The 15,587-nt window shown below is 38.5% G+C and overlaps 1 protein-coding gene across 4 annotated transcripts in view; it reads right to left on the bottom strand.

Moving 5' to 3' along the window:
- The window catches only part of VWA8 (von Willebrand factor A domain containing 8), a 358,168-nt gene that overhangs the window by 16,652 nt on the left and 325,929 nt on the right, over window positions 1-15,587 (bottom strand). For all 4 annotated transcript variants that reach the window (XR_011527880.1, XM_070578403.1, XM_070578404.1 and 1 more), the window contains 2 exons: window positions 3,664-3,789; window positions 1,432-1,590 (listed from right to left, as the gene is read on the bottom strand). Coding sequence is in view for 3 of the 4 variants with exons in the window: in XM_070578403.1 (XP_070434504.1) it covers window positions 1,432-1,590; window positions 3,664-3,789 (285 nt within the window). In the remaining variant the exon portion in view is untranslated. The remainder of the gene's footprint in view (window positions 1-1,431; window positions 1,591-3,663; window positions 3,790-15,587) is intronic.

The raw sequence follows: 15,587 nt of genomic DNA, 5'->3' as shown, positions 1-15,587 counted from the left end.
GGATCTAAAGTATTCAAAAATAAATGTTTTCTATAAATCCATGAAACATAAAAAAATCAAAAATCAAAATCAAGAAAAACTTAGATCTTGAGGGAGGGGGTGTCAAGGGGAGGAAAAAGCTGAATACTAGTGTGAAAGCTGTGAGACATAACAAAGTTGTCATAGCTGGTCTTTGATTTTAGCTCTGAGCTTCCTGGCAACTAAAAACTAAGACGGAATCTTGAACAGTTCCACGGTTTTCACTAATCACAAGGGGAAACACGTTCCAGTTCTTTAAGGGAAACAAAGCTACTCCCCATGGTGAAAGTCCATGTCCTATTTGTATTTGTATCCTGTACTTGTCTAGAGCCTGGCAACCCACAGCATTCACGGACTAAAGCTGCCTTTTTCCTACCCCTTAATTCTAAAAGGAATCTCTCATGTAGAGCTTCATACAAAGGACCCTTGTATGAGCCTCAAAAATGGCCTAAAGTAAATGAAGTAATGAGTTTCACTAATGTGTTTCTTTCTGTATCCATCATAACACACAGACACGACTCAGGACAGCAGTCCTGAGCTGTAGGTGGATGTCGAGCCAACGTGTGAGCTAGGTTCACCTATTTCTGAAGGACGTGTTTGATCCCAAATACAATCCAGGACATCTATGGATAGACTGTGTACTCTTTACACAGGTCTACACATATACCATTTCTCTCAACTGAACTTTTGATAATAATTACACGGCATGTGACTGTGTTCAAGGTTATTTGCTCTGGGAAGGGCCAGGCATGCAGGTGCTCTCTGTGGCTGATTAAGAGTGTACTACTGAGCTCTTCTTAGGCAGTAACACGGCTATGGGGGATCCCTTCTCCATGCTCAGACCTCTGAAGGCGGATGCAGAGCAAACTGAGCAAGAGCAAAATGGAAATAGGTTAAATATCAGGCTGCATTTCTCCTAGGGTGACCACCTTCATTGTAATACTCATCCACTTGGAAAGGCATAGCAATGCTGAGAACAGCACACTGTGAGGGTGTCCTCACAGCCTGGGAGGCTGCCTGGGTGGCGATGGGGCAATAATGGCGGGGCGAGGGGCGGGAGGATTGGGATGAGGATTGCGGCTCTGAGAAATTTGGGGAAGAGACTGTGGTGCTTCTAAGTGCTTTTTATTCCCCCCAACACTATGGCTAATATCACACAACTTATAAAGTGCAGCTCTTTCTTCTGTAGTAATTTGCACTTTAAATTATGACATCATTTTCTGATTATTAGAGCAGATTTAAAAAAAGGCTCACTTTCTCTAGGGTGCTAAATGAGCTGATGAGAAGATGAAGGTTTTTGTCCACTCTGGCGGAGCTGCCTCCACCTACCCGTCATCATGCCCTAACTCGGAGCTGACTCTTGGGCAGATGTGGTCAGTGATGCTTCTCATCATCCTTAGTTCATGTCATTACCTTGAACTTCTCTTCGTAGTTCTCAAAGGCTTCCATAACCATACACACGGCCTCCATGGAGCGCTCCAGCCGGCCATCCACCCCGTTAAAGCGGTACATGCTGCCAGACACATCCACCACCAGGCGCAGGCGCTTGGGTTTCTGTTGGAGGCTGCCCAGCTGAGGAAGCGAACAACAGACAAGCCCTGTGAACCAGAGAACCATCACTGGCTGCTGTTCTGGGGATCTCACACAGGCCCCAGAGTGCCAGCCAGGAGGCAGGCAGATCAGCTGTAGGCTCCGCACTGCACAAGGCTGTCCTGGCAGGTGTAAAGGTGTGTCTACATATTGTATTTCAGCAAATGGAATTTCAGGCCTGTGCTGGTAGTCGGGGCCACATGGGAAAGATTTTCCTTCAGAATACAGTCCTTTCAAGGCCCAACGTAGTCTAGTAAAACTGCCTCACTGAGGCTGACGCTGTCTTAAAATTCACAATCTGGAAAGATATAAACCCCAACATGTCATTTTTTCACATCATGCCTTGGAGTCAGTTACTCTAGGAAGACTGTATTTTGGAAACCCACATCAATTTTACTCGTACCTGCCATACGAGTGACCTTAAAATCATTTTCCACATAGTCTACAAGAAATGTCAGATTCCTAAAACAAGGTTATGTGGGGGGTGGTTCTGGCAAAGAACTGAAGGAAAATATTTCTTCAAGGTCTTCTGTCTTTAGCAAGTTTCAGTTTTCTCTTCCTTCCAGTCACAGAGTTACTACCTCTCCTTTCTCTTCTTGGCAGTTAAAGGCATGCAAGTGGCATCTAACTGCTGTTTAGCAACAATTGTCAATTAAAATATGAAACTCTTAGGAATTTCAGTTTGATTTTGGACTCATGCGTACCAATTTGCAGATTAAAAACAAAAGTATACTTCTCAGTTTTACTTACAAGAAAAAAGGAAGAAGAAAAATTCCAGATTATTCCGTTATTATACACTTGTGGACATGTATGAAAGCTAATGAGCAGTGTTAGTAATTTCAAAAAAATACCTTGGGTATTAGAGTGTAATGATCTGAGACAAATTCTATATGTGTCCTAAAGACTTGTTGAGTCTGCCTAAATTAAGAGCAGTGACACATACGCCTTCACGACTGCTCACAAGTTTAGATGTATCTAAACACGTTCGTTGCCCACAATGAGTCAGTCAGTAAAGAAAGCAGCCTTGACTCACATTGATGACACAGAAGTAAGAACTTCCAAAATTACCGAAGGATCTTCTCTGAATAAACATTTAAATGGAGTAAGTGACTCCTGTTCCCCCACCAGTCACTGCACTGCCACCTCTCAGTGGCTACTTAGCAATTCTGGTTATTCAGGGATAGAGGAAGTCACAGAGCCTCCAAGAGACTCAGTATTTTACCTTATTGCCATTGTATTGCCAAAATTTTAATATTATGGCTGCCTAAAACTTTACATACTACAATTAGAGTTATTTAAGGGAGAATTCCTTCAAAATTCTAAAATTTTCTTCAATTATAGGATGGACAGAAATCTTTAAAGTAACAGAACAGTACAAAACTAGCAACATTGCTCTAGCGTTTTCACTTGTGTAACCCTCTGGGATTAGACACTGAGTGCCTTCAGTTTCTCTCCAGGGCACCCTGCTGTGTCCTGGAGCTGATCTGCGTGGATGGCATCAGCTTCTCTCTTGGCTGCTGGCTTCCAGTGGGCTCTGCTGGTGGGAGGCACTGGCAGGAGATCAGAGGGTGAGGATGGGATATTTATTCCCTTCTCTGCTGTGGCCCACGGGTGAGCCATCTTCTCCTGAAGGCCACAGCTCCTGTGTGGCTGCCCTCTCCATAAACTACCTTCTCTAGGTTCCAGTAAGGGCTCTTTCCCTCTGCCCTTTTAGATCTAGGGATGGGTTAGACCCCTGTTATTAGCTACTTACTGTCTCTTTTTGATTTTCCTAAACCCCACCCTTACCTTTGTAAATAGTCTCTTTATTAACTGTTCCTTAAATTACTCAGTTTGAGTGCACCTGCTGTTTTTTGACTTACGCTGGATCTTGACTCATACAATAAATAGTATAATATTTATGTTTTTTCCTAGTCTTTTTTTAATAGAATGTCTTCTTGGTTGCCATATTCAGGGTTTATGGTGTTTTGACAAAGACAGCAACTCAAGAAAGCATTTGTCTGCAAAGAAGGCAGGAGTCTGCTGATCTGAGGCTACTAGTTCACCATTACTTACTTGTGGCTCCAGCTCACCCCGGCGTTTGTAGATGGCTTTTTCTCCAGTCAGCCCATCAATGATCTTGGCATCATCTAGTTCCCCAGTAGCTTGATGTCTTAGCCACTGTCTTTCTTTACCCTTCGCCTACAATGACACACACACAAATTCTTATTTTAATTAGATCTGCAGGGTCCCTGACACACTTGCTGCATGAATAACAGGGAACACACCTGGGATCTTTTCAGTAAGTGATGGTTCTGCATGAACACAGTTTCATAAATTGACTGGGTTGTGCTCTGCTGACAAAGAAATGCCCTTGTGCGGATTTTGTTAATTTTAATTGTTTTAACATATGGAATGATAAAATGAACTCAGAGCACTTGTGAATGGGAAAACAGTATGCAGATGAACCCTTGGAGAAATGTGAAGTATCTGGAAATGTAATAGTGATGCATTTCTTGAGAATTTTCTGTCACAGTACTTCCAGAAAATTTATTAGGTAACAAAATAATCAGCTTGAATTTGTTAACATTGTCCGCAAGCACAGAGAAAACGTGATCTTCAGAAGTCTTCCTTTTGGAAAAGAAGTTGGTACTCCAATTGTCTGTGATTCACAGTGCGAATGGAAACAACAGTATGTGAACATTTTGTACCATAGACGTCTCTCTGGTCATCTATATTCAGAAATCTTCTGAATTACTTTTCTCAAGGTATTTCCACATAATACTTTCCCACAGTAACTTACAACTATGCTAGGTGGACGAAGGGGGTAGTTAAATGATAGAGAATTACAATATCCTAATCAAGGCATAGGTTTATTACAGCTGAAGACCGTATTTACATTAAGAAATGGGAAGAATAGCTAAAATATTTTTATGCATGCAAACTAGAGCAGTAGTTAAGATCACGTGCTCTGGAGTCGGACAGCCTGCTTCCACTCCTCCCTTCACCACGATCAGATAGCTGACCTCAAGGAAGTTACTTACCCTGTCTGCATTTCAGTGTCCTCACCTCTAAAACGAATCTAACACTAGTTTCTACCTTAGTGAGTTAGTGTGAAGACTAAATGAGATACGACATGGGATTGGCTGAGTAAGAGCATGGCAATCTATCTCGGCTGGTATTATTGTTATTATTATTATTATTATTATTATTATTATTAGCAGGTGAGACACATAATGGACAACTAAGTCCACATTAATTTAAGCACACTTCCATCACTGTTTCATTGCAGGTGGCTGTATGACAGCGTTATCATTGAAAATACAAAGCCAAGCTTCAGGCAGCCATTGTCTATTTTAGGGGCAGACCAACCACTACACAAAGAAGCTCCACATAATATAACTCTGGGCAGTACTATATGTATTGTTTTCCTGTTCCTGATACCCTTGCTGCAAACAGGTACAAAATTATCATATTTGACTACAGATATATTAATGTGAGCAGGAAATAGAATCTAAGCCACCAACATAAAGATATTACACTTGGAGTGGGTAATTTCTCAGGCTTCCAGGATACTTTATGCTGGGAAACATGATTGTGGATGACCACTCAGGTTTCAACTCTGAGATCCTACGACCCTTGGAAGCACCCAAATGCAGAGCACTGGCTTCCAATGCCTTTCATAGATGAGGACAGACTCTCACAGACTAGGCTAGACTGGGAAAATAAGCAGTGCAGAAAGTACAAGAGACTGTGGTAGCAGTAGTCAGCTGTTATCAAGGTGGCATGGAAGGTGGATTTTAGAGCTGGGTTTAAGAGGAATATGGGATTAGAACTGGAATGAGGTTACATGACATATTATGGAACAGCTGTGCCACTGTTATCACCAAGCGTTGATTTTCAAAGTTTCATCAAAACCTGACAAGGCAATGCCCCTGAGGACACCCTACCCAATTCTACTAGCTGCTAGGTAGTTTTATGAACCAGTGATGCTTTCACCATGTAAAGAACCATTGCAATGGCTACAGATTAAGTAATTTTTGTGACTACTTTTTTTTAAAAGATTGGCACCTGAGCTAACATCTGTTGCCAATCTTTTGTTTTTTCTTCTCCTCAAAGCCCCCCAGTACATAGTACATAGTACATAGTAGTAGGTCCTTCTGATTGTGGCATGTGGGATGCCAACTCAGCATGGCCTGATGAGTGGTGCCATGTCCGCACCCAGGATCCGAACCAGTGAAACCCTGGGCCACCGAAGCAGAGGGCACGAACTTAACCACTCAGCCACAGGGCCGGCCCCTAATTCTTATGATTTTTAATGTAGATTACAACTGTAGCAAAAATAAATTTAAACCCCTACCATCTCACCATAGAAGAAATATAAAATGCTAAAATTCTAACTAGTAATTCTACTCCCTTAGCCATATTTTGGTGTTTCTGAAAACAGAATATATCTTACAACAAATGGCAAAAGAAACTTGCCAAGGTAACAGGCAGAGGGGTTAATTGTGACCTGATTGTCATACCTGGAGGATATACAGATGACCTTGGCTGAGCATAGCAGGTCCCATCTCAATGGATTATTTCCATTGGCAGCACAGACCATTGATTTTTAATTTGTGTTAACATCCCTAATTATTATTTTAAATGGATTAAAAAACATTATACTACAATATAGAATTAGAATAATGAGCAAGGAAATGGAGCCTTAGGATGCAAACATACTGTAAATGAAGCAAGATTCTTTGCTGCGGAGATGACTACACTTCCAATAAAACCTACAAAGGTAAGATTCCCTAAGAGGAGGAAGCTGGGTTTGAATTTATTTGTGAGGAGGACATATGTGTAAAGGACTGCATGTCACAGGCCAGCCCTCGCAATTAAAGAGAGGAGGAACCTCTTTATTTCATAAAATAGATCACAGCACACTTAAAGCTAGCAGAAGTTGGGGTGACTGATTCATGTACCATGAAGAACTATCACCCAGACACTGTATACCTGTCCAAAAGTTCGAGGGACACTGTTAAATTTCCAGTGATATGTAATTCAATTAAGTACAATACACAATGTAGTTTAACCAAATAGTAAGTGTAGAGAATATCACAGTTTTTGATATGACTAGAAATTACACTTCAATCCTAAAGAAATTGAAGAGGTCCAGATCACGTGCATGGGTTTTTAAAAAAGAAAAAAATCACTGGGTCACTCTCTAGCTTATTACTATTTTGCTTTCTTCACACTTACCATTGTTTACAAATGTATTATTTATCTCTTTGTCTCTATTTTCTACCTGCTCCCCTAGAAAGTCAGGTTCACTGGATAAGAGCCTTTCTATAACTCCAGCATCTAGAACAGGGCCTGACACGTAGTAGGTGTTCAATGAAAGTTTATTGAATGAAAGTTGATTGCTTACTGTAAAATGGTAAGTGATAAAAGTATCACATAAAAGCATGTATACACAGTAATATCTCAATATATATGCATGTCTATTACAAACATGCTAAGAAAAATATGTGGGAGAAAACAAGTAAAAATATTAATAATCATGGTTATTTTTGAATTGTGGAATTATGGGTGATATTATTTTCTTCTTTTAATTTCTATGTTTTTCAATTTTCATACAATGAACTTGTGAATTTTACAATGTGAAATAAACAAAGATAAGTTCTCTTTTTTAGTCAAAAGGATTTCTAAAAATCTCTTTATATTTTTATGAAACATATATACCTTTGAGACCAGCTTGCAGGTTATGGGGAACAAGCCTTCTCAAACTTTAACGTGCCTACAAATAACCTAGGGATCTTGATAAAATGCAATTTCTGATTCAGTAGATCTAGGCTGGGGCCTGAGACTGCATTTCAAACAAGTTCCCCGATGATGCCAGTAGAGCTGGCCCACAGAGCACACACTGACGAGCAGGAACACAGGGGACTCCTGGGGCCATAGGTAGTCTGTGCACTGCCTTTTGAAAACCACCACCTAGAAGGGCACTAGCAAAGACGGAGGCTCTGAAGTTTGCTCCTGACCAAACTACTAAAACGGTGTCAATATCTCGTCATCTTCACAGTGATGGCTGCAATCATTACTTTCCTCCCTAATATAGTACATAACAAACTTTATCTTTCTAAAAAAATCTACCAAGAGAATGAGAAGACAAGCCATAGACCAGGAGAAAATATTTGCAAAAGACATATCTGATAAAAGATTGTTATCCAAAATATACAAAGAACTCTTAAAACTCAACAATAAGAAAATGAACAATTCGACTAAAAAATGGGGAAAAGATCTGAACACACATGTTACTAAAGAAAATAGACAGTTGGCAAATAAGAATATGAAAAGATGCTTAACATTATATGTCATTAGGGAATTGCAATGAGAATGAGATACCATTACACACCTATTACAATGGTTAAAATCTAAAACACCAACACCAGATGCTGGTGAGGATGTGCAGCAACAGCAATTCTCATTCATCAACGGTGGGAATGCAAAATGGTGCAGCTACTTTAGAAGGCAGTTTGGTAGTTCCTTACAAAACGAAACATTCTTACTATACAATCCAGCATCTGCACTCCTTGGTTATTTAACAAAATGAATTGAAAACTTATGCCTACACAAAAATCTGCACATGTGTGTTTTAGTAGCTTTATTTATAATTGCCAAAATTTGGAAGCAACTAAGATGTCCTTCAGTAGGTGAATGGAGAATTAAACTGTGGTACATCCAGACAATGGAATATCATTCAGTGCTAAAAAGAAATGAGCTATCAAGCCATGAAATGACATGGAGGAAACTTAAATGCATATTACTATGAAAGAAGTCTATCTGAAAAGGCTGCATATTGTATGATTCCAACCACAGTCATGCATTCTTAACAACAGGGATAAGTTTGGAGAAATGTGCTGTTAGGTGATTTTATCATTATGTGAATATCAAAGGGTGTACTTACGCAAACCTAGATCATATACCCTACTACACACCTAGGCTATGTGGTATTAATCTTATGGGACCACTATTGTATATGTGGTCTGGTGTTGACCAAAACATCATTACGTGGCATATTACTATACCTGACATTCTGGAAAAGGCAAAACTATGGAGAGTATAAAAGATCAGGGATTGCCAGGGGTCAAGTGCGGAGGGATGAATAGGTGGAGCACAGAGGATTTTAGGGCAGTGAAATACTCTGTATGACATTATAATGATGGATACATGTCATTATGCATTTGTCCAAATCTATAGAATGTACAACACCAAGAATGAACCATAATGTAAGCTACGGACTTTGGGTGACAATGATTTATCAATACAGGTTCATCAACTGTGACAAATGTGGGCTCTGATGAGGGATATTAATAATGGGGAGGCTGTGCATGTGTGGGGGCAGGAGGTATATAGAAACTCTCTGGACTTCCTGCTCAATTTTGCTATAAATCTAAAACTGGTCTAAAAATGAAGTCTATTTTTAAAAATCTGGTTATAAATATAATGATTGCTCTTTACTATGCAGAATCTATTTTCGTTTCAGGAATGCAATGATCAAGACAAAGAGTGGCTCATAGTAGAAAACGCATCAGATTAGGATTCAGCATATGAGAATTCTAGTCTTGGCTCACTTTGGACAAGTTATTAAGATTTTCTGGGTCATAGCAGTCCCATCTTCAAGATGGGGAGGCACCATGTCAGTGAATGTGTGTTTGAAGTGTGATAGTCTATATTTAATTAGTAATGAAAATCACTAGTACTAAGGATTTCCCAATTCTTTTTTTTTTAAAGATTGGCACCTGAGCTAACAAACGTTGCCAATCTTTTTTTTTTCTTTCTGATTTTTCTCCCCAAATCTCCCCAGTACATAGTTGTATATATTTTGGTTGTGGGTCCTTCTAGTTGTGGCACATGGGACGCCACTTCAGTGTGGCCTGACGAGTGGTGCCATGTCTGCGCCCAGGATCCGAACCAGCAAAACCCCGGGCCGCCACAGCAGAGTGCACAAACTTAACCACTTGGCCACGGGGCCGGCTCCTCCCAATTCATTTTTCACTCTTTCCCTCTTCCTAATATATCACAACAGTAAGGACAGTAATATTTTCTCAAATAACTGGGAATTGTTTCCAACACGTAAGCTTCTAAAAATAAGTTGATTAAAGATGCTAAAAGGTGACTTTGAAGGAACGTGTTTTTCACTAGTAAATCTATTATTTCTCAACAATAGAAACACAGGGATTGTCTGCTAAATGCAACAAATTATGGGGAAAATAATTTCTTAGGAAAATAGCTCATTTCATGTCTATTTTGATGTTTGTTTTAATGCAGTTTATTTTAAGCTAGTTTGCTATTGATATTGAGCATCTGAGAGACTTGGGTAGATAATTAGTTACAGGAAATCTTTCTTTGCTCTCCAAACGTCATGATCTTTATGTCCCAACACCAGCACACAAACGAAAGCACAAAACATCTAGGACCCAGCAGATATGTAACTTGATCAAAATTTTTTCATTCTCTGGTGTTTCAGGGATACTAAAATCTCCTAAACAGCTGTCCTAGAGTCTCAGCAATTCATATTGTCCTCCAAATTGGGACAGAGCCACATCTAAGAACTATTAAGAAGAATTATATTACAAATATTCAGGACATTAGAATTTATAATAGAGTTCATTATGTATATCAACAGATGAATGCCTATGGTATGGATATATATTTTTGAAGAGTATCTAAAAAGAATATTAATAAGAATACACACATAGTTAAGTAAAACCATAGAAACAAACAAATGATCATATCACCATAACAAAAGTGATAACATTTACTCAATGTCATATCCAGTAAAGCATTCCATTATGATTTTATACTCCTAAGATTTAAATTTAAGATTGCCAAGCAATACCACAGACAACCACATGCTTTATGCCAATCAGAAAGGAATATTAACTAAATACAATTTAGTGGATTATCCTCTAAATATATTATAAAGATTCCACTGTAATAAAGCTACTTGGAATAAATATGGTTTGTTATTTTAGATACTATTACTATATTTGACTAAACTACCCTAGTACGTTTATCATTTACGAGAACTTTTTCTTCAGTTTTCTTTAGCAGGCTCGTGAGATAGAAATCTCACTGCCCCGCTAAGTTAACTTTCACAGCTAATTTATTATGAGGCAGCTCTTCAAGACCGTAAAGTTAAGAAATGCTAACTTTTTAAGGGAGGTTTGCAAATCCTGCCCTCTGGACATCGATTCCAGATCACTGGAAGAGCGCAGAGGCTGCAGTAACAGACTAGAGGCTCAAGGAGGGGATTTCAGGAGGTACGAATTAGAGGACACTGGGCGGAAAAGGCAGCAGTGATGAAGAGCAACAGAGCCAGGACCCAGCTACACAACCAGCCCAGCAGCACTGCGGAATCTTCTTTTGGTGTACATGCTATTAATTAGTAAAAACGATCAAAGGGGATCCTTTTTGATGGTAGTTTTAGGGGACTATTATTGTCCATGATAAAGAGGTTACAGAATTATAAAATACTTACTTTTCGCTTAGAATATTATGTTTGTCTGCTGTCTCTGGATTCACCATCATATAAGAACCTAGGGATTTTAGGTCTTAATTTTCTTATGTTGATGTTGCTTCTTTTCCTGTATGTGATTACCATCCCTTAAGGTACTCTCCAGCTTGAAGACTCTGTTTCCATTATGTATGCCAACAAATAAAAGGACTCAGTAAAATTTGGGGTGAAAGTGAGGGAAAGGATATACTTTTTCCAAAAACTCTTTTCTCCTTTTTTTGGGGGTCAAATTTTAAAATTCAAGTATAACACACTTGTAATAAAGTGCATAAATCTTAGGTGCAGAGCTCAATGAACTTTGAAAGTGAAGACACCCTCACAGCCAGCTGCACCTCCACAGCCTCCCAGGGCCTCTCTGGACTTCCCCCACCCCCAAATGTAACCCCCTATTCTGAGTTCTATCACCATAAATTGGGTTGCCTGTTTTTGAGCTTCATAAAAATGGAATCATACAGTATGTACTCTTTCATGTCTGGCTTCTTTGGCTCAACGTTATTCCTGTGAGAGTTACCTATGTTCACTGTTGTAAGGATACTCAATCACAATGTTCAATCGTATGATTTTGTCAAAATTTATTTATCTATTCTACAACTGCATTGTCTGCAGTTTGGGGCTATTACGGAAAATGCCACCACGAGTATTCCTGAACATGTCTTTTGGAGCAGATATGTGTGTATTTCTGTTGGTTGGAAATGCTGGACATGTTCAGCTTTAGTAAACACTGCTAAACAGTGTTTTTCCCAATTTACATTCCCATGAGGAGTGCATGAGGGTTTCATTTGCTAATATCCTCACCAACACTTGATATTGACAGCTTCTTTTTTCTTCTTTTTTTAATTTTAGCCATTCTGGTGGGTGCAATAGCATATTCCTTTCCTTTTTATTTTTATTTTTGCATAAATGAATTACTTTTGGTTCTGCTTTTCATTGATATTTTTAGGAACATGAACCATCAGTTTTTGTTTTTGAGAAGTGAAAGTATGTACTAGCCTTTTGATCCAGACACTATTTGGCACAAAGATATTTTTATAATAGTAGCACTATTCATTAGTTTTCAAGTACATAACTTGCAGATAAATATGGGTAGAGAATTTATTATCTATCATCCAGCCAGCCCACTAACACTGGGAAACTCAAAATATGAAGGGGCTTGTCAGAATGGATGCTCTTGGAGGCAATGGGCTGGAGGGGGAGCTCTTTAAAAATTTACTGAGGGTTAGAACATATATATATTTATTATTTTGGACTGTGTATTTTATGGAACTTATTGAAATACTTCTTTAAATAGTAAGTTCCTACTGTATTTAAATGTATGCTTTTATTTATAACAAAGGGCCAAACATGATCTTTATTGTATATTCCTATCGCATGAAGTAAAGTATGCGTATAAATATGTCCACCTGTTTTGTATTATACAATCAGTTCATAGCAATGAGAATTCATTATATATGAAGCTAGGTTTCACTCCTAAAAAGTCTGCGTTATAGACTTCCTAAAAAAGAAATATAGTTTTACCACTTTCACGTAAAGAACACTTAGACTAACTGAAATACTCAGAGGATGACGTATTCTGGGTAATTAATTTTCTTGGAAATAACTGGTTAACTGGAAAGTACACTCACACACACACGCATACACGTCTGTAGTAGTGAGGACATTAGGAGGAATAAACTTCACAAAACCCAATTATCTTGTGGTTTGCGACATTTTGTCTTGTGATTTCAGCACTGAAAGTATTCTGATTAATCTTAAGTCTTCCCTTATTTGGGGTATGGTTAATCAAGACTTCCTTGTCCTATAAATATTTGTTGAGTGAATAAATAAATGTAAATAGATGTTTGTGGATACCTGGAAGCAGTGATTCTTTTATGAAATATTAGCACCCATTATTTTATCATTTCTGTATGTTCAACCAACATGTACTTTCTATGCTATTAATCTGCGCCATTCAAACAAAAAGATATGCTGGATTAAGGTAAACTCTCGTACAATTTTTATAAAATAACAAATTATCAATCAGTGGAAACAATAAAAACTTTTCTTTATGGTTCTCAATATTTTGACATAGTAAAAAATACTTTATTAAATACCTGTTAGGTTGCTATCTGCTCTAACTGGTGAAACAGTATTGCCAAGAAAAGAGAAGATACAGACCTTCCTGTTTTAAGGAATTCCCTTTCTCTTGAAGTAACCTCTCACTGCAGGGGAAAACAATGATCCATGTATTTAGCAAAGACAATTCTCATTAGAAGAGTTTGTATTCTTGGATGCTGATGTGGAATTAAACTACTACTTTGGGTGACAATTTACTGTCATTTTATAATTAGCTTTTATGAATGAAAACAATTTCATGTCTTTCCTTTGAGAATTTAATGTTTTGTATTTCAAAGGAGCTTGGAACTACACATCTACCAGTGTGCATGTATAACAGGCATCTTAAACTTAACAGTTCAAAACCGAGCCCTAGATCCCCACACACACCACCCCCGTCTCTCCCCAAGTCTTCCTCATCTCAGTAAAAGGCAACAGCCAACCCTATTCTTTCAGCTGTTCCGGCCACATACCTGGGAGTCATCTGTGACTCCTCTTTCTCTCACATCTCACACCTAGTCCGCTGCCGAATCCTCTCAGTTTCTGACAGTATCTGACCACTTCCAACCATCTCCGCGCTTGGTCCTAGTCCAGCCACGGTTTTGTCTCACCTGGACCACTGCAGTAGCCTGCTAACTGGCCTCCCTGCTTCTCCCTTGCCCCCTGACAGTCCCCTCTCCACACAGCAGCAAGAGGAATCTATAAAAACATGTTGCAATTTGCAAGAAATATTTTAAAAAATATTGGCATGATTAAGTTTTTCAAAAGCCTGATTGAACTTCTAAGTTTCTAATTATTTTCAGGAATGAAATAGCATTTGTCTCTCTCATGTGTAACATGAATTATCACGCTTTTTCCTTCCTTGTACTCCTCCTCTATATCAACTTCTTGATTTTTGTTTAATTTTTGAGATAATATGAGAATTTAGGCCCTCTTTATTATTAAATTCACTATTTTTTATATTGTATATCTTTTTAAAAGCATTATTCTTGATATTTGAGTTTTAAGCATACTTACCACAATTATTTAGACCTGATTCTGTGTTTAATTGCTTTCAATGCTCATTGCCAGTGCTTTTATGCCACAAGTTTCCCATTCTTAAGGAATTTTGATTCCTCTCTTTTATTTTTTTTTAAAGATTTTATTTTTCCTTTTTCTCTCCAAAGCCCCCAAGTACATAGTTGTATATTTTTAGTTGTGGGTCTTTCTAGTTGTGGCATGTCGGCTGCCGCTTCAGCGTGGCTTGATGAGGGGTGCCATGTCTGCGTCCAGGATCCGACCCGGTGAAACCCTGGGCCGCCGAAGCAGAGCATGAGAAGTTAACCACTGGGCCACGGGGCCGGCCCCTGATTCCTCTCTTAATTGGCTGGAATATTTATACATATGCGCATATATATGTATGTGTGCACATGTGTGTATACACATTTACTTCAAAATTATCTTCAAAGAGGGTACTTAAGTGACATATATTGTGAATCTCTGAATATCTGAAAATGTCTCTCTGTCACCTTTGTACTTTGGCTGAGTACAGAATTTTTGGGTCACAACTTTTCCCTGCAAAACCCTGCAGATGTTGTTTCACTACCTTCTGGCATTTAATGTTTCAGGGACAACTAATGTAAGATTAACTTTTCTTTCTCTGACAATAGCTTGTTTTTTGTCTGCGTGTATGCTTTTAGGATATTTTGCTTTTGAAATGTTAAAATTCCATGAAGCTGTGGCGAGGTGCTTATTTCTTTTCATTAATTTGCCTGACTCAGTAAAGCTCTTTTGATCCACAGACTTGGGCCTGTCTTCAGCTCAGCACAGTTTTCTTGTGTTACTACTTTGGTTATTGTTTATGTGTCCTTTATGCAGCCTCTTCTTTGGGAATATCATTGGTTCATCCAGCATATATTTACTTACCATGTGCAAGTACCGTTCTACTTATTGGGATGACTCATGGCTCTGTATATTAGCTCTGTGCTCTGTTTTTATTGATCAGTTTCTTATGGTTTTTACTTCTTTATTTCTTCTACAATCTGGAATAACAAGTCAAGTTTTCCATTCACCTTAGTACTTAGACTTAAGACTGGATTGAGTCTGTTCTTTCAACTTTCAATGTAGATTTCAATTTTGGCATTGCATTTTTAGTTTTCTTATAATCTTTCCTTATTGCATTCAACTTCCTTATTATTTCTGCTTGCTTCTTAGCCAGATCCTTTTAAATCCATGTCTTATTTTCACATACTTCAAATTTCTTTGAATTTTGAGAACACAAAGCAGATGTTTTTTAAAAATCTGGTGTTTTCTGAGGAAAATATTCTAGCCCAGCAGCAACTTCTTCCCTTACATTTTGAATGCT

The sequence above is a fragment of the Equus przewalskii genome, chromosome 16, assembly GCF_037783145.1.
Source record: "Equus przewalskii isolate Varuska chromosome 16, EquPr2, whole genome shotgun sequence".
NCBI classification, from domain to species: domain Eukaryota; kingdom Metazoa; phylum Chordata; class Mammalia; order Perissodactyla; family Equidae; genus Equus; species Equus przewalskii.
This window is presented reverse-complemented; position numbering and strand designations above follow the sequence as displayed.